The sequence below is a fragment of the Panthera tigris genome, chromosome A3 (assembly GCF_018350195.1).
Source record: "Panthera tigris isolate Pti1 chromosome A3, P.tigris_Pti1_mat1.1, whole genome shotgun sequence".
NCBI classification, from domain to species: Eukaryota; Metazoa; Chordata; class Mammalia; order Carnivora; family Felidae; genus Panthera; species Panthera tigris.
Genome location: NC_056662.1, coordinates 5584425 through 5612048, shown reverse-complemented (window position 1 = coordinate 5612048; position 27624 = coordinate 5584425). Strand labels below are relative to the sequence as shown.

The 27624-nt window shown below is 48.4% G+C and overlaps 1 protein-coding gene across 2 annotated transcripts in view; it reads right to left on the bottom strand.

Moving 5' to 3' along the window:
- Positions 1 to 11675: 11675 nt before the first annotated feature.
- The window catches only part of CTCFL (CCCTC-binding factor like), a 30275-nt gene continuing 14326 nt past the window's right edge, over positions 11676 to 27624 (bottom strand). For both annotated transcript variants that reach the window (XM_042980089.1, XM_042980090.1), the window contains exons 9-11: positions 25299 to 25481; positions 16941 to 17064; positions 11676 to 12259 (exon numbers count right to left, since the gene is read on the bottom strand). In XM_042980089.1, coding sequence (XP_042836023.1) covers positions 12105 to 12259; positions 16941 to 17064; positions 25299 to 25481 — 462 coding nt within the window. In that variant the 3' untranslated portion in view covers positions 11676 to 12104. The remainder of the gene's footprint in view (positions 12260 to 16940; positions 17065 to 25298; positions 25482 to 27624) is intronic.

The window sequence follows — 27624 nt, the reverse complement described above, 5'->3', positions numbered from 1 at the left end:
CTTTTTATGCAGTGACCTCCCCCACCTCACTGACTGAAAGGCCCTACGGGAGGCTGGCCCCAAATGCTCTGCCACCAGCAGTGAAGGAGGGTCGGTTCCTCCCGGCGGCCGTTATGTTCAAGGCCTCTCTGTCTCCAGCCCTCATTTCTCAGCACCTTGCAACTTTACGAGGCGATTTTAGCAAGTGCACGGGCACAACACTTAATAACACAGAGACCCAAGTGGAGGCCGGCATGCCTCTTCAAAACATATGCAGCAAAAACCCGAAGGCTAGGGGGAGCTGGGTGGCTCAGTCAGTTAAGCGTTTCGGCTCAGGTCATGATCTTGTGGTTCTGTGAGTTCGAGCCCCGCATGGGGCTCTGCATTGACAGCACAGAGCCTGCTTGGGATTTTCTCTCTCTCTCTCTGTCCCTCCCCTACTCATGCTGTCTCTGTCTCTCTCAAAATAAATAAATAAGCTTAAAATGAAAATTAAAAAAAAAACAAACCCAAAGGACAAATAGACAAATCCAGAATTATAGTCGAAGGCCTCAACACTCTCCTGTCTAAGGTGTTGAAAGAACAAAAAGACAGAAAATCAGTAAGGATATAAGAGACCTGGACGATACTATCAACTTGACCTGACATTTCGGAACATTCCCCCCAACGGCAGGATACACATTTTTCTCAAGGGCACACAGAACATTCTCCAAGGTAGGCCTTACTCTGGACAATAAAACAAACCCTGACAAATTTCAGAGAAATGCTATCAGACAAAGTCCATTCTCCGATCATAATGTAATAAATCTGGAAATCACCAACAGAAAGGTATCTGGGAAATTCCCAAATATTTGAAAGTTAAACATATTTCTAAATAACCCAGGGATCCAAGTGGGAATCTCAAGGGAAAGTAGAAATTATTTTGAGCTGACTAAAAATAAAAATACAACATCTCAAGATTTATAAAATGCAAATAGAGTGGTGCCGATAGGGAATTTTATAACATCAAGCGTTAGAAAATGAAAATGGTCTCAAGTGAGTTACCCAAGCTTCTACCTGAGGAAACCAGGAAAAAGAATGGCAAATGTAAACTGAAGGAATGCAATTATAAAGATAAGAGCAGAAGTCAACAAAATTAAAATCCAGAAAATGACAAAGAAAATTAATGAAAGAAAAAACTGGTTATTTGAAAAGATCAACAAAATTGATAAACGCCTAGCCGGACCGACCACGCCATATGATTTCACTTGTATGTGGAATTTAAGAAACAAACAAATGAAAGAGACAAAAAAAAAAAAAAAAGAGACAAACAAAAAAGACTCTTAAATACAAAGAACAAACCGATGGTTGCCAGAGGGGAGATGGGTGGGGGGATGGGCTGGGGAAAAAAAAAGAAAAGAAAGAATAGATAACCTGAATAATCTCATAGTTATCAAAGAAATGGAATTCACAGTTACAGCTTTCTTTTTTTTTTTAATTTTTTAATGTTAACTTTTGAGAGAGAGACAGACAGAGCACAAGGAGGGGAGAGACAGAGATAGAGGGAGACACAGAATCCAAAGCAGGCTCCAGGCTCCGAGCTGACAGCACAGAGCCCGAAGCAGGGCTTGAACCCATGAAGTGTGAGATCATGACCTGAGCCGAAGTCAGATGCTAACCAACTGAGCCACTCAGGCACCCCTACGACTTTCTAATAAAGAAAACACCAGACTAGGTGCCTTCACTGGTAAATACCACCATTCAAGGAAGAAATAATCCTAATTCTACACAAACTTTTCTAGAAAACAGGAAAGGAGGGAACATTTCCTAAGTCATTTTATAAGGCTAGCATTATCCTAATACAAAAGATATCACAAGAAAAGAAAACCATAGGCCAATATTGCTTATGAACCTAAATGAAAAAACAAAGCTCAACAAAACATTCTCAAATCAACTCTGGCAAAATATAAAAAAGGATAATATATCACAACCAAGGAAGGTTTATCCTGAAGGCAAGGCTGGTTCAACATGAGACATTCAGCCAATGTAGTCCATCATATCAGCAGATACAGAAAAAACATATAAACATCTTAATTGATACAGAAAAAACATTCGACAAAATTCAACATTCATTCATGATGAACTCTCAGCAAACTGGTAACAGAAAGAAATGGCCTCAATCCAATAAAGGGCATTTACGAAAAACTTATAGGTACCATCATACTTAATGGCAAGAACACTCAATATCCTTCCCCTAAATTGGGAACAAAGCAAAGGTGTCTATTCTTACCACTTCCATTCAGTGTCATACTGGAGATCGTAGATGGTGTAATATGGCAAGAAAATAAAAATAGAGACAGACTGGAGAGGGAAAAATAAAATTGTCTCTATTTGCAGATGGCATGACTGTCTATATACAAAACATAAAGGAATCTACAGACTACCAGAACGTATCATAAGTGAGTTTAGCAAGGTTGCAGGATACAAGGTCAATATACAAAACTCAACTATGCTAACAATGAACAATAAGAAGTCAAAGTTTTAGAAACACTACAATTTACAATAGCACCGAAAAACAAAACAAACCAAAAAAACCATGAAAAACTCTGGTATGTATCCAACATCTGTGCAAATTCTATATGTTGAAAACTACAAACAATGATGAGAGATATCAAAGAAGACCCGACTACATGGAGAGATAAACGGTGTTCGTGGACTGAAAGACTATATTGTTAAAATGCTAAATTCTTTCCAGAAGGATCTATAAATCTACGTCCCGGCAACATTTTCCTGTACAGATTAACAGGTGTATTTGAAAGTCTATTGGGAAAGGCAAAAGATCTCAAATAACCAAAACAATGGCAGAAAAGAACAGTGTCGGAGGACTCACGTTTTCTGTTTCGATATTACCGTGACGTTATAGGAATCAAGGCAGCCTGGTCCTGACAAAAAGCTGGACCGGTGGAACGGAATGGAGTCCAGAAATAGAGCCCCACATGTGTGGCCAATTTGCTTTCAGCACAGCTGCAAGGGGGATTCAATACACAAAGCATAGTTTTTTCAATAAATGGCCCCGGAACACCTAGTCATCCACAGCGAAAAAACGAAGCTCAATCCGCACCTTGCATCGTAAACAAAATCTGACTTAAAATGGACAGCAGACTTAAACGCAAAGCAGAAAATCACAAAACCTCTAGAGGCAAACCTAGGAAAACATCCCGTGACCTTGAGTTACGCCAAATACAGGACACTAACAGAAGGATTCATCAAAAACAAAATAAGTTAGATTTCATCAGAATTAAAAAAAAAAATCTGCTCTTTGGGGAAAACTGTTAAGAGAATGAAAAGGCAAGACACCAACTGTGAGAAAAGATCTGCCAAACATGTGTCTGATAGAGAACTTGTGTCCAGAATCTATAAATAACTCTCCAACATTCCTGTTGTAGAACATTATGAAAAGATCTGACCAGACATTTTGCTAAAGAAGCTAGGAAGATGACAGTGGGTCTATGGGAGGATTTTCCAAATCACAAGTTATTAGTGAGATGCAAATCAAGCCCGCCATGAGGTGTCACTACGTACCAAGTAAGATGGCTATACACAAAACGGAACAAACCCTCGCAGAACCTGGTGAGGATGTGGGGCCACTGGAATACTCATTCCTGGAGTGCTCATTTCCGGCTGGTGGGGGGACCGGGTGGTACACCCACTTTGGGAAACAGTTTGGCAGTTGCTGGCACTTTTTTTTTTTTTTTTTTTAGTATTTATTAATTTTTGAGAGAGATAAAAGGGCAGAGAGAGGGGGGACACAAAATCTGAAGCAGGCTCTGTGCTGACAGCAGCGAGCCCGACGCGGGGCTCGAACTCACAAACCGAGAGATCATGACCTGACCGGAAGTCGGATGCTCAACCGACCGAGCCACGCAGGCGGCCCCATGGCAATTGCTTATAAATTTAGACGTACATCTACCTTATGACTCAGAATTCTCACCGCCAGAGAAATGAAAGCATATGTTTGTGCACAAATGTTCGTAATGGCTTCGTTCATAATCTTCCCCAACTGGACACGACTCACGTGTCCTTGAGCTGGTGAATGGAAACGCAAATCGCAGAGGGTCGTACAGTGGTACACGACTCACATAAAAGGACGAAGTGACCCACACAACAGCAGGGTTGAATCTCAGAGTCAGACTGTTGAATACAAGAAGCTGGGCCCAAATACACAGCATTTAGTTCCATCTCTGTGACACGTTGGGAATGACAACTCCAGGGACCTAAAGAAAGCCGTGGTTTTGCTCGGGGCAGGGCATGGGGGAGTGGCTGGCTACAAAGCCAGGTGGAATTTGGGGAGAGATGGGCCATGCTCTGAATCTTGGCCGTGGTGACGGTTACATGACCATTCATTTCTCGTAGAATCGTACACAAAGGGGGATTATATCATATGTGCGCTGCACCTCAAACAAAATAAAAAACATGCAAGAAAACGAAAAAGAAAAGCGTTCTTGGAAAATAGCACGAAGAAGAATTGTGGTATCCATTTCGCTTAGATGAAACACGTGATTAGTAAATTAGGTTCCATTTGGCCACATTTGGAGTCCCCACCTTCCCATGACTAGTTTCTGACTCTTCGTGGAATTTTTTTTTTTTTTAAACAGACAGTTGCAAAAATAATGAACAAGTATCAGGAGACATCCATCCATCCATGCTGAGATCCTCCTACCCGTTGAAACGAAAGGTAGGAATAGTTTTTAAGAAGAGACAACTGTTTGGGGCACCCGGGTGGCTCAGTCGGTTGAGCATCTGACTTCAGCTCGGGTCACGATCTTGCAGTTTGTGGGTTCGAGCCCCGCGTCGGGCTCTGTGCTGACGGCTCGGAGCCTGGAGCCTGCTTTGGATTCTGTGTCTCCCTCTCTCTCTGCCCCTCCCTGTTCATGCTCTGTCTCTCTCTCAAAAATAAACATTAAAGGGGCGCCTGGGTGGCTCAGTCGGTTGAGCATCTGACTTCAGGTCGGGTCACGATCTTGCGATTCGTGGGTTTGAGCCCTGCGTCGGGCTCTGTGCTGATGGCTCGGAGCCTGGAGCCTGCTTCCGATTCTGTGTCTCCCTCTCTCTCTGCCCCTCCCCCACTCATGCTCTGTCTCTATCTTAAAAATAAATAAAACGTTAAAAAAAATTTAAGAAGAGACAGCTGATCTTATTCTGAAACAGGTCTGTGTTACTCAAAGCGGCACATCGCTCCGACATGGGACAAAAACCTGGCCGGGTCAGAAAAACGCGCTTTCCAGCGGTCAATTAGACTCGTTCGTGCTTTGCATGACGTGGGTCCCGTCAGTCTAGAAGAGCAAAGCCTGTGCCGGCGACAGATCCCGAATCTTGCGGCCGTCCCCCTCCCCCGCCCACGGGTTATGCTTTGTCACTGCCAAACTGTTGTCACATTTGCTGCCAGGTCACCTGAGCGCGTGATCTCAGGGCCAAACCACGGAGGAGGCCCAGCAAATTCCACAGCACGGGCCACGTGTCACTTCCTGAGCTCTGCCTTCTTGCATTCCTTCTGGAACGAAAACTAGTTGGTAGGCCACCAGAGAGAGGCCGAGCCCCCTCTTTTGGGGCAGAACCACCTAGAATGAGACGCTCGGGGCCTGGCTACCGAAAGCATCTTCAGTTTTTCCAACATCTGTGGAAACAGGGAAGAAACCCGGCCTGGAGGACAGGTCCCCCGCCCCCCCTCCAGGGCCCCAAACTGGCTATAGAAAATGCTGATTCTTGGGTGCTGTTCCCCAAGATTCCAACTCCGTGGGCCTGCAGGGCTCCGGTCCAGGAGTCTGTATTTTTCACAAGCTCCCTAGGTGATCCCAATGCCCAGAGATTTCTGAGCCACTGCTGTTGAGGGCCTCGAAGGAGCCGGAACTGCCCCCCTGCCCAGGTGACGGGATCAGATGGAGGTCAGGTGTATTGTGGGGCAAGACAAACGCAGAGCCACACTTCAGGAGGACCCCCCCGCTGGCCAAGGCAGATGGAGTGAGCAGGTGGGCGGCACGGCGACAAGTACATATCCAAGTGCCGACCTGGGCGCCCGGCACAGGCTGCCGCGGGAGCAGGAAGCACCCCCAGAGGACGGGGAGCCCCTGTAGGCACACATACGTGGAGGTGCCGCCCGCTGGCTCCTGTCGCTGACTGGGTCTCCCTCTCTGTGCTGCCCAGCAGCGTGCCCTGCACCTCCTTCCTCTCCCTGCAGACCTCTGCCCCCCACCCCCGCCTCCTCCAGCCGACGCACCAGATGGCAACCTGGCAACTTGTGCGTAATCTGGCCCTTCTCGGTTCCTTAAAAACTTACTTGCGTTCAGAGTTGGCGCTTCTGAGGGACTGGACGCTCGGTATTCCGATACAACTCGGATTCGTTCATCCACAGGGTGTTGGATATCGACATTTCTTGGGATCACGTTCTCAAATCCAGGCTCGCAAAGTCAACAAAGAGCGAGGTCAGCCGTCGCGGCCACTTCGGGGGGAAGTCACGGGGGGCTGACCCTGCGGTCGCCAGCGTTCATCCTGGGTCTCCCTGCTCAGGGGGACACGTCTACCAGTGAAGTCTAATTTTCTCCACCTCCTCCAAAAGCGTCCTGCTTTCAAATACTAGCTTTTTTTGTTTTCTTAAGTTTACTTATTTTGAGGAAATGCAAGAACCAGCAGGGGAGGGGGACAGAGGATCCAAAACACGAGGCTTGAACTCACAAACCGTGAGATGATGATCTGAGCCGAAGTCAGATACTTAATAGACTGAGCCACCCAGATGCCCCCCACGTGCTAGCTTTTTAAAGGAGCTGGTATCCGAACTGTAAGCTGGTCTCATGAGGCTCCGTGGCTGGGACAGAACATGCATGTGCGTTCCCGGATTTCATTTAAAATCAATCTTTGAACTCCTGGGGGCAGCTGTATTTAAAACCTCCTCTCCCAGCAGCAAACCTGGGCGTGCCGGTGTAATGAAACTTTTTCCCCTGCTTATGACAAATTATTTAACGGACAAAATGGCTGTTTTTATCTAATAGAAGAATCCTAGAATCTCTTTAAAAATTATTTTTTCAGTGGGGCCCCTGGGTGGCTCCGTCTGTTAAGCGTCCGACTTCGGCTCGGGTCACGATCTCACGGTTCATGGGTTCGAGCCCCGTGTGGGCCTCTGCGCTGACAGCTCGGAGCCTGGAGCCTGTTTCGGATTCTGTGTCTCCCTCTCTCTCTCTGCCCTTCCCCCACTCACGCTCTGTCAAAAATAAACATTAAAAAAAAATTAAAAAAAAAATCTCTGTTTTGTTTGATACACTCAATTAAAAATCAACAGCCATCAAAAGATAGGGAAATGTGGAAACAGCCGAGGATTTCAGCCGAGGGTCCTAAGGCTTTCACTGGACGTGTTTAATAGCCCGGCCCCTCAAGGATGGATTTGTCCTGAAGAATACATTCGCAGGGGCTGCTCAGTGAGGTTCTCAGTGGTTATCGAAATGTGTCAGTGTTTCTAGCGGAAAGAACATCTGGAAAAGAATTTCTCGCCATTTTCAAAAGGTAGGCACTTTATAACACAAACTGCTTCTATTTCATCAGGACTGACCCCTCCCTCCCCAACTCTTTCAGTGACCGACCTCGAACAATAGAGGCATCTGTCAGGCCTTCGGTTTGTTGAAAAAGCATCCTTCATACCGTAGAGCTGTTGTCAATGTTGCAACCTAAACACCCTTCCCCCCAAACGGAGACGTTAAATTGTGCAAGTGGTGTACATTCCAGGGTGGTTTCCTGCTGGATCTCAAAACCATTTTATTTTATTTTTATTTTTTAAAGTTTATTTACTTATTAAGAGAGAGAGCGCGCGCGCGCGTGCGCCCACAAGTGGGGGAGGGGCAGAAAGAGAGAGAGGGAGACAGAGGATACGAAGCAGGCTCCAGGCTCCGAGCTGGCAGCACAGAGCCCGATGTGGGGCTCGAACCCACGGACTGTGAGATCGTGACCTGAGCCGAAGTCGGAGGCTTAACCCACTGAGCCACCCAGGTGCCCCCAAAACCATTTTATTTTATTTTATTTTTTTTATTTTTTTATTTTTTTTTAATGTTTATTTATTTTTGAGACAGAGAGAGACAGAGCATGAACGGGGGAGGGTCAGAGAGAGAGGGAGACACAGAATCCGAAACAGGCTCCAGGCTCCGAGCGGTCAGCACAGAGCCCGACGCAGGGCTCGAACCCACGGACTGCGAGATCGTGACCTGAGCCGAAGTGGGTCGAGATCGGACCTGAGCCGAAAGGTACTTTGTTGTACCTGGAGAGTCTAATCAGTCTCCGGCAGCTCAAGGAGCCTGTCCCGATGCTGGAAAAGAAAGCCATGCCTGCCCTCTTGTGGGGACTATTGTCCTTGTCACAGAGACCCAATCATGCACTTGAGGAGCTCATGAGTTTCTCCTTTTATCCGGGTGTCTTGGTGGGAGTCTGGGCACATAACTGAACCAAAGCCGAGCACCTGAATTTAATTCCACGTAATATCTCATCCACGTGTGATGCATGCAACATACTGCAAATTACCTACAAAAGACGGCTGAAGAGTTGTTGGTGGGGCTTAGATAATACTGGTCTTGTACTTTCAAACATGTTTCTTGTGTTCCTTTTTTTTTTTTTAACTTTTTTACAAAAATGTTTTTAATGCTTTTTTTTTCCATTTTATTTTTGAGAGAGAGACAGAGTGTGAGTGGGGGAGGGGCAGAGAGAGAGGGACACACAGAGTCCGAAGCAGACTCCAGGCTCCGAGCTGTCAGCAAGAACCCGACGTGGGGCTTGAACTCACGGACTGTGAGATCCTGACCTGAGCCGAGGTTGGTCGTCCAACCGACTGAGCCACCCAGGTGACCCTCTTGTGCTCTTTTTATTTATTTATTTATTTATTTATTTATTTATTTATTTTTATTTTTATTTTTTTTTAACATTTATTTATTTTTGAGACAGAGAGAGACAGAGCATGAACGGGAGAGGGGCAGAGAGAGGGAGACACAGAATCTGAAACAGGCTCCAGGCTCTGAGCTGTCAGCACAGAGCCCGACGCCGGGCTCGAACTCACGGACCGCGAGATTGTGACCTGAGCCGAAGTCGGTCGCTTAACTGACTGAGTCACCCAGGCGCCCCTCTTGTGCTCTTTTTAAAGCAAAAACATTTAATTGTAGTAAAATACATAAGAAGACATTTACTCTCTTAACCGTTTTTTAGAAGCATTTATTTATTTATTTTGAGAGAGAGGGCACGCGTGGGAGGGGCGGGGTGGGGGGCAGGGAGAGAGAGAGAATCCCAAGCAGGCTCCACACCGGCAGCGCAGAGCCCGACGCGGGGCTCGAACCCACGAACCGGGAGATCAAGACCTGAGCCGAAATCAAGAGTCGGATGCTTAATCGACTGAGCCGCCCAGGCACCCTAAGTGTACAGAGCGGGCCAAGAAGGCGGGACAGCATGGAAGTTTTTTTGCGTCTCTCATCCTTGAAATGCAGCCAGATCAACACCAAACCCTCCTGCACACCATTTTTAAGCGTACAGCTCAGTAGTGTTGAGAACGTTCACGCTGTGGTGCAACCAACCTCCAGAGCTCTGATTATCGTCTTGCAAAAGTGAAACCCTATCCCACTAAACACTAACTCCCCATTCCCTACCCCCAACTCCTGGTCGCCACCGTTCCGCTTTCTGTCTCTATGAACTGGGCGACTCTCAGTCCCCCACACAAGGGTATTTGCTCGTGCCTGGTTGACCTCACCGAGCATAGCAGCCTCGAGGTTCGTCCGTGTTGTAGCCTGTGTTAGAATTTCCTTCCTTTTTAAGGCAGAATGATATTCCACCGTATGGCTAGAGCACATTTTATTGATCCATTCATCCACTGATGGACATTTAGCTTGTTTCCACCTTTGGGCTATTGTGAATGACGGCGCTGCGAACGTGGGCATACAAGTATCTCTTTGAGACCCAGCTTTCAATTCTTTGCGGGTATATAACCAAGGTACTGGCTCATAGGGTGATTCTATTTTTTTTAATGTTTATTTATTTTTATTCTGAGAGAGGTGTGATGCATGCGATATCCTGCAAATTACCTACAAAGGACGGCTGAAGAGTCGTTGGTGGGGTTTAGCTACGTACCGGTCTTGTGCTTTCAAACACGTTTCTTGTGTTCTTCTTAAAGAACAAAAAACTTAATTGTAGTAAAATACAGACAATAAGAATTCACTCTCGTAACCATTTTTTCACCACTTATTTTGAGAGAGAGAGCGTGCATGGGAAGGGCAGAGAGAGAGGCGGGGAGAGAGAGAATCCCGAGCAGCCTCCACGCTCTTAGCGCAGAGCCTGAGACGGGGCTTGATCCCGTGGACCCGTGAGATCGTGACCTGAGCCAAAACCAAGAGCCGGACGCTCAACCGACCGAGCCCCCCGGGCGCCCCCGCGAATTCTATTTTTCATTTGTTGAGGAACCTCCACGCTATTTTCCATAGTGGCTGCACCAGTTTACGTTCCCACCAAACAGCGCCCAAGGTTCCGGCTTCTCCACATCCACGTTTTTCAGAACCGCCATTCACGTAAAACAAAGAGAGCCATTTTGAGTCATTTCATTTTATTGAGTTATGCAAAACATCTTGAAACAACAGAGAGGAAGGAAGTGTTACAAGAGGTCAAATAGTCACAATGACGGCCTGCAAGAGACCATAGGGTTCAAGTCTTACTATGCGAACTCAACTATTGTGCTGCCATGAAAAGAATGCCCTTCCCGCCGGAAAGTGCTTCTACGTTCCCGGGATACCGGGCTCTGGGCTTCGGAGAGCAGACCAGCATCTTAAGAATTTGGATTCAGGTCACCGATGGGAGGCGTTGCTTCCACAACGTACCCATGTATCAAATCATCATGATGTACATTTTTAATATCTCCCAATTTTATCTGTCCATTCTATCTCAATCAAGCCAAGAAACTGGAATTTGGGACCCGTATCAATGATGTTAAACTAAGGGGGGAAGTTCAGAGCAAAAGCAGCTGCTGAGCTAAGAAGAAAAGTATGAAAAATATATCACTATGAAGGTGGGTATTAGTTACTTTTAGGTACTAACCAGGCATTTCGCTTAATGCTTGGCGTTGGGAAAAGCCTCGTCAACTGGCGAAAGAGAAACGCTCCCCCGCCCGTCACGGGGCCTCACAGAGTATAAATTCTTTACAGGTACACATTTCATCACGTTTTCTTCTCTCTCTGCTAATTACTTAAAAAGTATAAACGAAGTAGTTTCAGCGAAACAAAAGAGAGACGAACTGACATGCTGGGCAGTGACAGTGAATGTCCAAAGGGAAAATTTCACACCCGCCAAAAAACATAATTTAGGAAGAATACAAGCTCTAAAACTGTACCTTGCTCGGTCACCAAACTAAAATAATTAGGCATCACTCTCTAATCCAGAGGTTGCCATTTTCCACTCGGTTATTTTTAAAACATTAAGATCTCTCTTGTGGAATTGAGAACGAATTGAAGGTATTATGGTGCCTTTGAATTTCATGGAAAATTCATTTGTATTTTAAAAAACGATATCAAACGAGTTGTTTAGGTTTAAAAACTCATGTTAGGACTATAACGGTGAGGGGAGCCTGGGTGGCTCAGTCAGTTAAGCGTCCGACTTCAGCCCAGGTCATGATCTTACGGTTCGTGGGTTCGAGCTCTGTAGCTTTGGATTCTGTGTCTCCCTCTCTCTCTCTCTGTCTCAAAAATTAATTAAAACTTAAAAAAAAGAAATGTAATGGTGAAAGTACCCAGCTTTGGCTGTTTGCTGAAGCACGAAATAGTCTAAGTGCTGCAAATACAGTAACTATTACGGCCCCAAATCACGGCCCCTTCATTGCAGGCCACCTCGGCAGGATCAAGCGAATGAATTCATCGGTTTGAGGTTTTATCCTCCAATTCAAGATTTGGGCCTTTTATAAAACACTTGCAGTGCTTTTTGTGTTTAAATATCCAGTCCAAAAAAACAGGCAAATAATTCTGGGCACTAACCTCACACTTGGGAAAAACCGAGACCGTCCATCGTCATGAGCTTGTTTCAAAGAACGTGCCACAAAATTCGAACTTGTCGGAGAACGGACTGCTCCGAACGCGAACTGGGAAGCTCTGTCACTTGTCCATCATTTGGAGGATCATTTCACAGCTCATGTCTTCGTCCAGGCCCTTGTTTCCGACCGCGACGCCTCCGTAACAGACTGGAACCGTCTCTCCCGGGTACTGCTTCACGCTCACAGCAGAGACCTCCTTAGTGGCGTCTTTTGGGGCTGCGGGGGGGGCGGGGGGGAGGCAGAGTTTTGGCAAATTTAAAATAAAGTCCAAAAAATCAGTGCATTTACATTTTGGAAACAGTCCTTTGATTTGTAACATAGCAGCAAACATTTTAGAAAATGATTCTTTCCATTTATAAGACAGAACAAGTAACCTGATGGGACCTATGGGCGTGAAGTCAGGGGCTTCTGAACCTCAGCCCTCTATGCTTTTAGGGCTGGGCCAATTCTCCACTGGGGGCCTGTCCTGTGCGTTGTGGTGTTTGGGGGCACACCTGGCCTCTACCCTCTGGAGGCCAGAAGAACGCTCCTCCTCACTTGGGACAACCGGACACGTTTCCGGGCACTGCCATACGTCTGCTGGGAAGCAGAAGAGGCCCTGCTGACAGCCACTGCTGTAGGTTGAGGGCAGATCCTACAGACCCAGATGGTGGCTGAGCCCCTCACCTGTCTCGCCTCAGTGCCTGTGGAACGACACCACCGAAAGGAAGACAGCCAGCAGCTCTTAGGGTACCCGTCCTTACTGCCAGGGAACTCGGGCAGAGTCGGCTGGGTGCACCCTGTGAGCCGCACCCAGATCCACAACCAGCCCGCCCACCCTCCTGCGGCTTATAGCCAGCCCAACCCTGGGCGCTTAAAAATAGAAATCGCTGTAAATCCGAGGATATTCATCCCTCTCCCTATTTCCCAAATTACTTCCCAAGAACACCCACGGAGCGGCAAAGAGCCCACGCCTACCGAAGCTTTACCTCCTGTCGGTTCAAGGTCATTTGAAGATGTGTTTGCTTGTGGTTTTTTGGGGGGTGGGGTGGGGAGTGTGGGGAGAGCAAGAAGACGGAGTTCTTACAAACACAAAGGAACTGCCACTTGCAAAGACCTACCCTGAACAGCCAGGTGGCCGACAGCTGACCCACCGGCCCAGCGGAGTAGACGCCAGACCATTATCTGGATAATACAGGTGTGAAACCTTTGATGTGCAAACAAAGTCGTAGTTTTTGCTAACATTAAGCTGGGTTACTCGTTTCAATTCACGCTTTGCTGGGGGTCCAACAGCTGACCATCCACAATATGAGGGGCGCCTGGGGGGCTCTGTCGGTTAAGCCTCCGACTTTGGCTCAGGTCCTGATCTCATGGCTTGTGAGTTCGAGCCCCGCGTCGGGCTCTGTGCTGACGGCTCGGAGCCTGGAACCTGCTTCGGATTCTGGGTCTCCCTCTCTCTCTGCCCCTCCCCCTGCTCGTGCTCTCTTTCTCTCTTTCTCTCTCTCAAAAATAAACATTAAAAAAAGTATGAAAAATGTTTTCATACGCGCCACGCGTCAAAGTAAACCCGGGAGGGCCTTCCTGTTTCCGTCCTTCTGGAAGGTGAGCGTGCCAGGCAGGCAGCATTCCCAGGTGCCCCTGGTGCCCAGGTGACCTGCTCCAAGTGGTGCTCCTGTTCAAACACCAGCCGGAGCCCCAGCGGGAGGGGGCAGAGATGTGGACCCGCTTTTCACCCCTGTGACTTCACTCTTCATTTCCCGGCCAGTGTCCAGGAGGCTCGGGGTCAGCGCTGGCAGGGGCAGTCACCCAACCACGGGAGTCTGTGGCCAGCACGGAGGCTGTGACGCTCTAACTCTGCCCCACTGCAAACGGGTCACGGACCACGGGCGACATTTTCAAAAACCTTTAGTCCGTCCCCAATCATTTGATCTTCTAGGGAAGGCTTATTCGGATGAAATTTGGTCAAAGGTTTTTTAAGGACTTGGTTTACTAGATAATGAAAAGAAAATACTGCATTTAGGTATGAAGCGGGAGCCAGTGGGTGCCTAATTAACCGGGAAGTCATACATGTGTATGGACGCTTTAGGGTCCGTCCCAGCGGGAGCAAGGATCCCAGCAGCCTGGCCTCTGCATCTCTATACGGTGGTTGGAAGATCTGAGCTGGGTTTCACCTACTTGTCTTGTCCAGTAAAGGGCTGTGCTCATTTTTCGATTGTAAGTGGGAATGAATGAACCCTGCTCACGCCAGGCCCGCCTTGGAGGGGAGCTCAGTGTGGGTGGGAGTGGGCACTAAAGAAGCAGATAAATGTGACACTGAGCACCAGGTGGGGGTGTGCAAGGCAGAGACCCGGGCCCGGGGTGTATGTGAGGCGGAGCGACCTGGTCAAGGGTCAGAGCCAAGATCTTGGGAGCCCGTGGACGAGTTACCAGGAATGCCGGGCAAAAGAGGGTGAGTCTGGCCTGGCTGGGGTGGGGGGACCTGTATGGCTGGCAGCCTGGGAGGGCGGGGAGCGGCTGCCCACACCCAAGGCCCTGTCTTCAGAGCGCTGGTGCACAGAGAAGGGGTTCAGGTGGTGGGCAGCGAGGACGGGGGACAGGTGCTGAGACGGGGTCCCGGACCTGGGGAGACAGGTGGACCCGGTCCACGGCAGCGGGGGAGGCGGCTGCCTGCGTGCCCTGGCTTCCAACACTAGCGTGGATCAGGGCTGCAGGAGAGAACGAGGCTGAGGGTGGGGGCGGGGGCAGCGGTGGGGTGTCAAGACTTCAGTTTTAGACGAACTGGGTTTGAGACAGCAGGGGGGAGACGCTCACGAGGCAGCGGGACATTCGCTCTCAGCCTCTGGAGGCTACGTGGGGGCTGCAGTCCCAGACCACCAGTGACCTGCCACGGGAGAGGGTGAGAGTCATGTATGCAGGTGCGGACGTGGTACCGAGGTGGACCGAAGGCGAGAAAAACCGTGGGGAGGAGAAGAGGAGAAGGCGAGGTGGCTGGAGAAGCCAGAGAAAATTCCAGAAGGATGGATGCCTGTTGAGCAAGCAAGAGGGGAGAGGGTCAAGAGGGGGACCAGTCGGTGCCCCTATGGCTGCAGCAGGGAGAGGCCAGCGGGACGTGGTCACAGGGAGCCCCTGGTGACCCCAGTGGTGTGCTGGGGCCGGAGCCAGATGGAGGGACCTGGGAGGGGCGGGGGCGAGTCCGTGGTGAACGTGATGGGAGTTCTGTGGACCAGGAGGGGAGGGCGTCGTGCGGGGGTTCGTTTCTCCTTAGGCCTCTCGCGTGTGTTCCAGGCCGGCAGGCAGGCAGGAGGAGCTTCTCCAGCAGGAGAGGGAGGGGAAGTGTGGAGTCGGGAGCGGGCCCAGGGTCACCGTGGGGCCTCACACCTGGGACACGAGGGGCGGTGGCGCTCCTCGGGGAAACCACGGAAGGTGGTATTCATGACACCGTCAGTTTTATATCCATGCTGTGACCGTCACTTCCCTTCTGGGTCACCCCCCAAGCACCGCGGGCTGACCTGCCCCTGCTGCTGGAGAAGCCGAGCGCTGGTGGAGGAGGGCTGGAGCTCCGGCCCCCGGTAGGAAGACTCAGGAACACTGAGGAAGGCCTGAGCAGGCTGTAGAGCCCAGGTCAGGAGAACTCCAGCCCCGCTGTCCACGTTCCAAGCACGATGCGTAACTGTTTAGTACAAGTATATCTCAAACAGCGCATGGGATATACTCACGCTAAACACGTATTCACCGTTTACCTGAAATTCAAATTCGGCCGGGCCATTCCCTTATTGTACCAGGTGACTCTGAGGTAGGGAAAGGGCTGACTGCCATCCGCGGGAACATTCGCTGCTCGAGGATTGGGGCTGGGATCAAAATATAGGGGATTTTAGAAGAAGGAGGCCACGCAAACATTTTCCGTTTGTTTTTGCGGGAAGGTCGTGTGGTCTCAGTCTAGGATCTCTCCAGTTCTAGGATCCTCATGAAAGGAATAGAGGACGTAAACGGAACGCCTGCACGGAGCAATAGGTCTGTCCCCTCGTGGAGCAGAACATCTTAGAGGGCAGGCTGGACTCAGGCCCATTTTGCTCTAACCTGGGAACCCACGTCGGCTCCCGGAGGCCAGACGATAAAGACTGTGATGCCCAGAGCGACCCCCAAAAAGATACGTCCACATCCTAACCCCTGAAAGCTGTGAATGTAACCTTATGTCTTTGAAGACACGATGAAGTTAAGGGTCTCAAGAACAGATCCTCCTGGCTTTCAGACAGGCTCTACATCCGGTGACAAGTGTCCTTAGAAAAACAACGAGAGACAGAAGAGGGAGGAAAGCCGTGCAAAGACACAGGCAGAGACTGGAGGGATGTGGCCATGGGCCGAGAGACCCCGGGAGCCACCAGAAGCTGGGAGAGGCAGGAGGGCATCGCTCCAGAACCTTCAGGAGGAAGACAACCTTTTCCGACACCTTGAGTTGGGACTTCCGGGCCCCAGAGCTAGGAGACAGTGAGCCTGTGATGCTCTGAGACACTCAGCTCGTGGCCATTTGCTGTAGCAGCCCCAGGACACCCACATGGCGCCCCAGAAGTTCCGCCAGGCAGAGGTGACAGGCCACCGGCTTCCAGAGGCGGGCGGCCTTCCGCCTCGCTAGACTGTCTGCCAGGAACCCCGGTGATGAGAGCCGTGGACGCCTCCTGGGGCTCTCTGCACCTGCACGAGTAATCGCTTCCACTTTGCCAATGACGCAGAGGGGGCAAACTGAAGTTCAACACCTGCCCGAGGTGGCAGGGAGCGGCAACAGGGCTGGGCCCAGGACCTTTCGGGGACAGGCACTTAGGGCTTCTGGGTGAATCCCCTGCACGGGACCACTCAGCACCCGGGAAGCGATGACAAGGAGATCACTCTCAAATTAAAACCCAGTTTGTTTAAAGTGAGTTACCGTCTTCCTTTCCTGCCTCTTTCAGGACGGCCAGCTTTCTCTTCTTCACTCTTCTCACTTTGCCCGAGGCGGCCGGCTTTCCCTGGCCCGCGTCACACTTCGCGGAATGTCTCTGCATATTATTCTGTCGGCGAGACGACACAGAGCACATGGGAGTCAGCATCACCGACGGAATGTCATTTCAAATTCCACGGTTAGAGACCCGGGTACGGAAAAATGGGGCAACATGTACCTGGTATACTCTTGCACAATAAAAGGTGGCTTTTAGGGGCCCCTGGGCGGCTCAGTCAGTTGAGCGTCCGACTTCGTCTCAGGTCAGGATCTCACAGTTCCTGAGTTCGAGCCCCGCGTCGGGCTCTGTGCTGACAGCTCGGAGCCTGGAGCCCGCTTCGGAGTCTGCGTCTCCCTCTCTCTCTGCCCCTCCCCTGCTCACGCTCTCTCTCTCAAAAATAAATAAGCATTAAAAAAATTTTTTTAAATAAAATAAAAGGGGACCCCTCTGTTGTGTTTAGGTCTAGCCCAATTTTTTTTTATCATAGAGGGCAATGAGAAGACAAAATCTGTTCTTCTAGAATGTGTCCCCTGTCCAAAGTGAGGTTTGATGTGGAGCCAGAAATTCAATAGATTGTCAATTTTCAGGAAATATGTAACATTCCACGTATATTTTACTGGCCTGCCAGCTCCTCTCCTGATCTACCATGCATGGGGTTATTTTTTTAATGTTTGTTTATTTTGAAAGAGGAGGGAGGGAGTGCCCAAGCAGGGGAGGAGCAGAGAGGGAGAGAGAGACAGAGAATCCCAATGTGTGCTCTGAGCACACAGCCTGACTTGGGGTTCGATCTCACAAACTGTGAGGTCACGACCTGAGCCGAAATCGAGAGTCGAACACTTAACCGACGGAGTCACATGGTCACTTGCCCCCACAAGGGGTAACTGAATGTATATATAACACTCAGAACTAAAAGGGAAGTCAGAGATTTCTCGGTCAAGACTATTCACCAATGTATTCTTACATGCGAACACTTAGAATGCTTTAAATTAAGCTAGAAATTTTTCGTTTGGAAAGTTCATATGCTAAAGTAAGAGACTGCTGATGTGCCATTCAATTTGCTGATTATATAAAACCTCCCCCCTAATTTCCACTGCAGCTTCAGTGGGCGCCCTACTGGACCGTCCTGGTTTATGGGCAGAAGGGGAAGGATTCACGTGTAAGGAGAAGGGGGATGTTACAGGTCATTTAAACTGGTTCCATTCCGGGTGGGAAAACAATGACCCAAGGGTTCAATCCAGCTGGCCAACTGGATTTTGTAAAGCAAGTTTTCTGGAAGACTGCCGTGTCTATTCATTCATGAATCGTCCGTCTATAGCTGTTTTGGGGGCTCCAACAGACTTGAGCGTTGGGCCAGAAAATGGTCTGCGAAGCTGAAAATATTACTCCCGGCCCCATACAGAAGAACGCTGTCCAGTCCCTGGGTTTATATGATGACTGTGCACAAACTAAGCCTTCGGGGGCCACAGATTCGAGACTATGACGACAACAATGGCCCCTTCCCCAGCCAAGCACACACATACACGTGCACACACATATAGGTACACACACACACCATCTTCCTCCAAATTCACGAGGCTCCTGGCTAACGACTCCGGGCGTCGGTTTTGGATTAATAAGCAAAAACTCGTCTAGCCTTTGAACAGTAAATGGGCTAAGATTTTAAGGAGACCGATATGACATTTAGATCAGTTGCGACTCAGAGGGCAGAGCGATAGGACAGACATGTGTCAGAGGAATGTTTCTCAAGAGAGGAGGGAGCGAGCATTCGGAATCCAGGGCACGGGTCCTTTACTGGGGAGGCAGGGGGCCTTGCCCTATGGCATTCAGGCACGGAGATACACTTGACTGTTGCGTGTTAAAGAATGGAAGTTTGCGAGTGATTTACTTTCTAGAAATTAAATTGGATTCAAATATCCCGAGAGGCACTTATTTACTTTTAAAGACTTCGTATTTTAAAGCAGATTTAGGTTCATGGCGCGTCTGGGAGGGAGGTCAGAGATTTCCCTTATACCCCTGCCCCCACCGGCACAGCCTCCCCCCCATTATCAGCACCCCCACCAGAACCGGGGGTACATTTGTAACAACTGATGAACTTCCTTGGACACGTCATAATCGCCCAAAGTCCACGGTTTACACGAGGGTTCCTTCTTGGTGTTGTTCATTCTGTGCATTTGGACAGACGTACAATGGCAAGTACCTACTGTTCTGGTATCACACAGGTTGGTTTCACTGCCCTAAAAAACCCTCCGTGCTCCATCTGTTCATCCCTGCTCCCCAACCCCTGGAAACCACGATCTTTTTACGGTCTCCACAGTTGTGCTTTTTCCAGAACGTCGCATCATTGGAATCATAGCGCATACCCTTTCCAGACTGGCTTCGTTCACTTAGTGATACGCGCTTAAGGTTCCTCCCTGTCTTCATGGCTGCATGGCTTGATGGCTCATTTCTTCTCAGCCCTGGATAACACTCCATCGTCTGGATGGACCACAGTTCACGTATCCATCACCTACCGGAAGGCGTCTTGGCTGCTTCCGACTTTTGCCAGTTAGGAATAAGGCTGCTACGAACACCCATGTGTGGGTTTTTGCGTGGATTTACGTTTTCTACTCCTTCGGGTGAACAGGAGTGTGAGTGCTGGACCGTATGGTAAGACTATGTTTGGTTTTGTAAGAAACCATCAAACTCTTCCCAAGAGGCCGTGCCACGTCGCATTCCCACCAGCAACGAATGAGAGCTTGTGCTGTTCACATCCTCGCCGACATCTGGGGTCGTCAGGGTTCCTGATTTGGGTCATTTTGATAGGTACGTGGTGGGGTCTCGTTCTAACTACATTTCCCTGATGACGTACGACGAGGAGCATCTTTTCACGGACTTATCTGCCACCGGTGCGTCTTCTCGGGTGAGGGGTCTGTATGTAACAACGTCCTCGGCCCATTTGTTAACCGGGGTGTCTGTTTCCTTAGGATTTTAAGTTTTAAGAGCTCTTTGTGTATTCTGGACGACAGTCCTTCATCAGAGGTGACTTTGGCATATATCTTCTCCCTGTCTGTGGCGTGTCTTCTCCAATCAGAAATTGTTCAGTTTATTTTATTTTTAATTTTTTTAACTTTTTTTATTACTGAGAGACAGAGAGAGACAGAGCATGAGTGGAGCAGAGAGAGGAGGAGACACAGAATCCGAAGCAGGCTCCAGGTTCCGAGCTGTCAGCACAGAGCCCGACGCGGGGCTCGAACTCACAAACCACGAGATCATGACCCAAGGCGAACTCGGACGCCCAACCGACTGAGCCACCCAGGTGCCCCAGAAATTGTTCATTTTAGTGAAGGCCAGCTCATCCATGATTTCTGTCATGGAGGGTGCCTTTGGTATTGTCTGTGAAAAGTCGCTACCACATCCAGGGTCATCTAGATTTTCTCTTATGTTACCCTCAGGAGTTTTATAGTCTTGCATTTTACATTTAGGTCTGTGACCCATTTTTTTAAATGTTTATTTATTTTGAGGTGGAGGAGAGACAGATTCCCAAGCGGGCTCCATGGTGACGGTACAGAGCACGACACAGGGCTCGAACTCACAAACCGTGAGATCATGACTTGAGCTGAAGCCAAGAATCAGATGCTTAACTGACTGAGCCGCCCTGGCGCCCTGGTCTGTAACCATTTTGAAATAATTTTTGCGAAAGGCATAAGGTTTCGGTCTAGGTTTTTTTTTTTCCATGTGGATTCAAGTTCCTCTAGTACGTTGGCTGAAAAGGTGGTATTTTCTCCATCGCATCACCTTTGCTCCTTTGTCAGAGATCGGCAGACTGTGTTCACGGGGTCTGTCTGGGCTCTCTGCTCCATCCATGTGTCTGTTCTTTCACTAACACACCCTGCTGTGATTACTCTAGCTTTATTATTATTATTTTTTTATTTTTTTAACTTCTGTTCATCTTTGAGAGATAGAGAGAGACAGAGCATGAGCGGGGAAGGGGCAGAGAGAGGGAGACACAGAATGCAAAGCAGGCTCCAAGCTCGGAGCTGTCAGTACAGAGCCCGATGCGGGGCTCGAACTCACGAACCACGAGATCATGACCTGAGCCGAAGTTGGATGCTCAACCAACTGAGCCACCCAGGTGCCCCATTACTCTAGCTTTATAGCGAGTCTTGAAGGCAGGCAGAGTCCTTCAACTTCGTTCTCTAGCTTCAATATCATGTTGGCTGTTCTAGGTTTTCTGCCTCTCCACCTCAGCTCTAAAATCGTCGTCATTACTGATAAAATAATGTGCTGAGATCCGGATAGGAATTGCATTGAATCTATAGATCAAGTTGTGAAGAAATGACATCTTGACATTATTGTTTTCTTATCCATGAACATGGACTACTTCTCCCTTTATTCAGATTTTCCTCGATTTCATTCATCAGAGCGCTTTTCATTTCCCTTAGAGCATTTCTTCTTGGTTCTTTCGTGGGATTTCCATCTCTGCTCCCGTTGTTCGTCTGTTCTTGCAAACTGTCTACTTTTTCTGTCCTCGCCCCCAGCATGTTAATCAGGGTTGTTTTAAATTCCTGGTCTGACGATGCTAACATCCCTGCCGTGCCTGGTTTTGCTGTTCTGTCTCTCCAAATTGTGATTTTTGCCTTTCGGTATGCCTTGTAACATTTTCCTGATATCTGGACGTGATGTCCCGGGTGGAAGGAACTGCCTTAAATTGCGCTTCAGTAGTGTGGGGGTGAGGCAGGTGTCTGTAGCCTGTGACAGGGTCTCTCACTATTTCAGGGAGCCATGCCTCTGGGCTGTGACCCTCACAAGTGTTTCTCAGTTTTATTCTCCACCTCAGGTGGGACAGGATGGCTCTTGGGGCTGGAGTTGGGGGTTTCCCTTCCGCCAGGTCTGTTAGGCTCTGATGATACCCCAGCAGGTTAGACTGCAGTTAACTGGTTTCCCTGGAGGGAGACCTTGTGAAGGAGAACAGAGTGGTCTGGGGTATTTCGGAACGGTTGCTCCCCCCTCCCCTGCTGGAAAGAAGCAGAAGGGGATTCCTTTTCAGACATTCAGTGTGGGAATCTGGTCGAACTCGTGGTGGTAAAATGCACAGCGTCGCGGGGGCCTCTAGGACTGGATCTGTAGCTTTTAATCTCCTACGCATCCACCTGAGTCCCCAGAGCAAGTCCCCAGTCACCGTTCCAGTTCCCCGCCACCCCCCGCCCCTGCCCCCGGTGCTGGTTCCCGTGGAGGCTGCTGCTGGGGAGTCTCTGCTCTGTGTTCACCCGTCTCCAACCCTGAGGCAGAGATTTGTCCTGTGCCCTCCCCTCCCCTGCAGATCCCGGAAGAGTTGATTTTTCAAACTATTCGGGTTTTTACTTCTTGGGACAAAGCGGCAACTTCCAAGTGGAACCATCAATGGGAAATTTTTATTTTTTAAACATCTTTCCTGAGATACAATTCATATATCAATTCATCCATTTGAATTGTGTAACGCAGAGGAGCCTGGGTGGCTCAGTCGGTTGAGCGTTCAACTCTTGGGTTTGGCTCGGGTCATGACCTCATGGTTCATGGGACTGAGCCTCATGTCGGGCTCTGCGCTGACAGCACGGAGCCTGCTTGGGACTCTCTCTCTCTCTCTCTCTGCCCCTCCCCTGCTCATGCATGCTCTCTTTTTCAAAATATAGAAACAAAACTTAAAAAATAATAAATGGTATAGTTCAGCAGTTTTTAGTTTATTCTTAGAGTTGTAAAGCCATCCCCACAATCAATTTTAGAACATTTCAAAAAGAAACCCTGTACTCTCAGGAGTCACTCTCTGTGCTCCCCACCCCCTGAGATCTCTGGCCACCACTCAGCTACTTTCTGTCTCCATGAATTTGCCTATTCTGGACATTTCATAGACATGGAATCCTCTAATACGTGATCTTCTGGGTCTGGCTTTTTTCAAGGCTCACCCATGTTGCAGCACGATATATCTGTACATCACTCCTTTTAATGGCTGAGGAATATTCCATCGTGTGGTTATAAAACATTTTATCTGTTCACCACTTGATGTCCATTCGGGTAGTTTCCGCTTTCGGGGGCTGCCATGAATATTTGTGTACGAGTTTTTGTGCGGTCCTGTGTTTTCAGTTCTTTTGAGTATATGCCTTGGGTGAAGTATGTTTTAACTGTTTGGAACACTGCCAGACTACCTTCCAAGGTGTCTTCACCATTTTCTTTTCTTTTTTTAACGTTTATTTATCTTTGACAGAGAGAGACAGAGAGACAGAGAGACAGAGCATGAGTGGGGGAGGGGCAGAGCAAGAGAGGGACACAGAATCCGAAGCAGGCTCCAGGCTCCGAGCGGTCACCACGGAGCCCGACACGGGGCTCGAACTCACGGACCGCGAGATCGTGACCTGAGCCGAAGTCGGACGCTCCACCGACTGAGGCCCCCAGGGGCCCCAACGGCCTCACCTACTTCAAATCCCACCAGCAACGGAGGAGGGCTGCAATTCTTACCATATTTCAAGCTTTTTTTGTTATTATTATATTTGTTACGGTGATCAGTGATCAGCTATCACAATTTGCCGAAAGCTCTGGTGGTTAGCATTTGTTAGCAGTCAAGTATTTTTAAATTACAATATATGCTTTTTTTAAGGCATGTTGTTATTGGACACTTAATGGACTACAGCACAGCATAATCGTAGCTTTCGTATGCCCCGGGAAACCAAACCATTCTTTTGACTCACTTTGTTGTGACGTTTGCTTTACTGCAATATCTCAATATCTCAATCTGCAGTATCTCCGAGGGATGTCTGTATTCTAGATCCAAGTCCCCGTGCGCTCTCTTGAATGCAAGAAAAGCTTTCAAGACTTCTGACTGTTTGCTCTGAGGAATTCTATGAGGCCGACTCAACCCCTTCTCTGTTTTCTTATTCTTCCCACCAAAAGGCAGGATCTTCCCAATGTTGACTCTTGACAATGCTAAGTCTGTATGAATGCTGTTTTCGGACTATTGTCACAGCTCGTATTTGAGATTTTGAACTACGAGTATTAACACTCTGGAATTGCCCCACTACACTACCCAGAAAAACACAAAGAGAAAAGATATAAAGCTTTCCCCATAAAAACAGTCAACTTCAGATAATTCAGAACTTTTATGAAGGGAGCCTGGAGCATATACACTGTCTAGAGATCTGGCTCATCATCTGCGGTATTTTTTTCAACGTCCACGAATTCTCTGACACTCTTTCTTTCAAAGGGAACTTCATCCCCCACCTCTCGGGTGTGGGCTGGACCTAGTGATTTGCTTCTTTTTTAAAGTTTTTAATGTTTATTTCTTTATTTTGAGAGAGAGAGAGAGATCGAGAGCGTGCACAAGCTGGGGAGGGGCAGAAGAGAGAGAGAGAAAATCCCAACCAGACTCCACACCATCAGTGCAGAGCCCGCTGCGGGGCTCGAACTCCCGAACTGCAAACCACGAGATCGTGACCTGAGCCAGTCGGTCGCTTAACCGACTGAGACACCAGGGCACCCCTAGTGATCCGCCTCTTACGAACAGAGGTAATGGGTCACTTTAAAAAGTAGGTGACAAGAGTCACAGTGGCCTCCCCCTTGCTCTCTCTCGCTTACTCTGGGTCATGAGACCCCTTGAGCAGCCCAACGGAATGGTCCACGTGGTGAGGAACTGAAGACCCTTGCCCACAGCCACGGGAGGGCGCCATCTTGGGAGTGGACCTCCTGATGACATCCTGACCGTAACCTCCTGAGAGACGATGAAGCAGACCCACCCAGCCGAGCCCCTCCCAAATTCCTGACCCACTGAAAGTGTGAGGAAATAAATGTTGTTTTAAGCCACTAAGTTTCGAAACGATTTGTCATATGGCAACAGATCACTCACACAGCACCTAAAGAGAATAACGTCGAAGAGTAAACGCATTTCTTAGCAGAGTACCAACAATACTATTTGAAGAACATCTCTGAGACATTTCGAAAATTGCATTCTCTCTGGGAAACAGCCTAAATCTAATTCACAGGAACAACGTTAAAATGTTACATTTAAGAGCAGTGGTTCTTGCGGACTCCAGGGAGTATGAGAATTCTCTAAAACCATTTGCAAGGTTTTGTTTGTAGAGCCGTCTTTTTTCATGGAAAGGGGAGACCACACTTTCATACGATTTGCAAGAGCTTTGTGACTCCAAAAAAACGAATAACCACTTCCCCAAGGCCAGGCAGATGCCGTCTTAAGCCCTGGCAAGTTTCTATAATTGGGTTTAAACTCCCTGAGTGTGTCAGAGCCTGTGAAACAGAGGAATCTTTGCAAGAAGTAAGGTTTACTGTGAGTTAAGTGAGCTTACCCAGCGGGAGAAGCTTTTGCTACACTTGGGGCATTGGTAAACAGTCGGGATGAAGTCTGCATCATGGTATTTCCTGAAGTGCACATTTAGAAGTTGCTTCTGTCGGAAACATTTATTGCACGAGACGCAGGTAAATGGTTTCTCTCCGGTGTGGGTACGTATGTGAACGGTCATATGGCGTTCCTAGGAGAGAAGGGGAGGGAAATGAGAGGTTTAATATTTACAGGGATTTTGTTTTTAGTCCTTGACGTTATTTCTTATACACCTTTTTCCCTCCCTAAGGATGAACGCGTGATTACGAAAAATGATGGCACACACAATGTCAATGCGGTTAGTGATGCGGGCAGCACGGTCTGGCTATCTAGGAGACAAACTTGTCCACCATCAGGCCACTGATGAGGGCCTCGCGGGTCCCACAGCCCCTCAGGGAATGTGGTAGAACATTCCTTCGGGAGGGAAATGATAATCATTTGTCCCTCCAAGAGGCCTCATGGACTAGCAGCCCTTCTTCTAGAACTATCTGCAATGACCCGAGTTTACAAAGGGCAGAAGGAACCTGCAAGCTTAAAATCTAACATCAGAGTTTCAATTCCATGGCTATTTGGTGTTGGAAGTACATTACGCCTCTTAACTTCCTGATAAATATTAGGACAAACCTTAATATCCATTTAAAAGCATAAAGCTGATAATAACTGCTCTTAGCAAAGAAATAATTAGGAATTTTAACTAAGATTGACACAAGTAAATAACCTGGAGAAGCCAGGGAACCTGGATGGCTCAGTCGGTTAAGCATCTGACTCTTGGTTTCCGCTCAGGTCATGATGACACCGTTCGTGAGTTCAAGCCCCGTGTCAGGCTCTGCACTTAGTGTGGAGCCTGCTTGGGATTCTCTCTCTCCCTCTCTCTCTGCCCCTCCCCTGTTCTCTCTCTTTCTCTCTCTCAAATAAATAAGCTTTAAAAAATTTTGGAGAAGCATGACAAAAATATGTATAAAGTCAAGTGAAAGTACCCATTTTATTTGTTTTATTTAAAATGCTATGACCATGCAGAGGAAACACACACCCACTTCTATGTTACTGTTCATAACCAAACTATATTTCTACAAGGTTTTCTCTTGGGGGTGCTCTCTTCCCACCTGTCTTTAAAGACTTTTTTTTTTTTTTTAACGTTTATTTATTTTTGAGACAGAGAGAGACAGAGCATGAACGGGGGAGGGGCAGAGAGAGAGGGAGACACAGAATCGGAAGCAGGCTCCAGGCTCTGAGCCATCAGCCCAGAGCCCGACGCGGGGCTCGAACTCACGGACTGTGAGATCGTGACCTGAGCGAAGTCGGACGCTTAACCGACTGAGCCACCCAGGCGCCCCTTCTCACCTGTCTTGACTCCACCCCCCTTCCAGGACAGTGTGGCCCTGGTGGGACCTTGACTTTCAACATGGGACTGAGCGCTGCTGTCCTGGGAGGGAGGGTGAGAGGAAAGACATGTGGGGAAGAGGGTCCATTACATGAAAATCCATTGATCTTATACTTTGAGTGAATTTTCTATCTATGCATGATTTTCTAAAATAACAGACTGGTCATTTGGAAAAGTATCAGTTTACCGAGTTATGGAGGGCTTCTAAACGTTGTCACACTTCACTCCACTACATAAAAAAATGCTTTCTTAAAATCACTCCCATCTCATTAGAGAAGTCTTCAAGTGTCAGAAAGCTTGTCAAGCTCATGGTGGTGGATGTACAGATTTCTAATTGTAATTTCCTCCCGACAGATGAGATTGTATCTCTGGCAACCACATTTTCCTTGAAGTGACGGACTCACTTCATTTACTTTTTTTTTTTAATGTTTATTTATTTTTGACAGAGAGACAGAGAGAGAGAGCGTGCGCGTATGAGCGGGGGAGGGGCAGAGAGAGAGGGAGACAACAGAATCCGAAGCAGGCTCCAGGCTCCGAGCTGTCAGCACAGAGCCTGACGTGGGGCTCGAACTCACAGACTGTGAGATCATGACCTGAGCCGAAGTCGGACGCTCAACCGACTGAGCCACCCAGGCGCCCCTCACTTCATTTACTTTCAAGAAAAAGACACTGCATGTTGCCAAATGTCCAATGACTGAAGCAGGAGAGTTTGCCTATCCCTTGTTCTCCCAAGTGAAAACAGCAGTTCACGAAAAAAGTGGCTAGTTGGGCTGGCAACTCACACAATGCCACAGGTGATTCCCTGCAGACAGGTGCTGTGCTTTGGAAGACAGCACAGGGGCTCTGTTATTCAAAGATGAGTAACTAGGGGCACCTGGGTGGCTCAGTCAGTTAAGCATCCAACTTCGGCTCA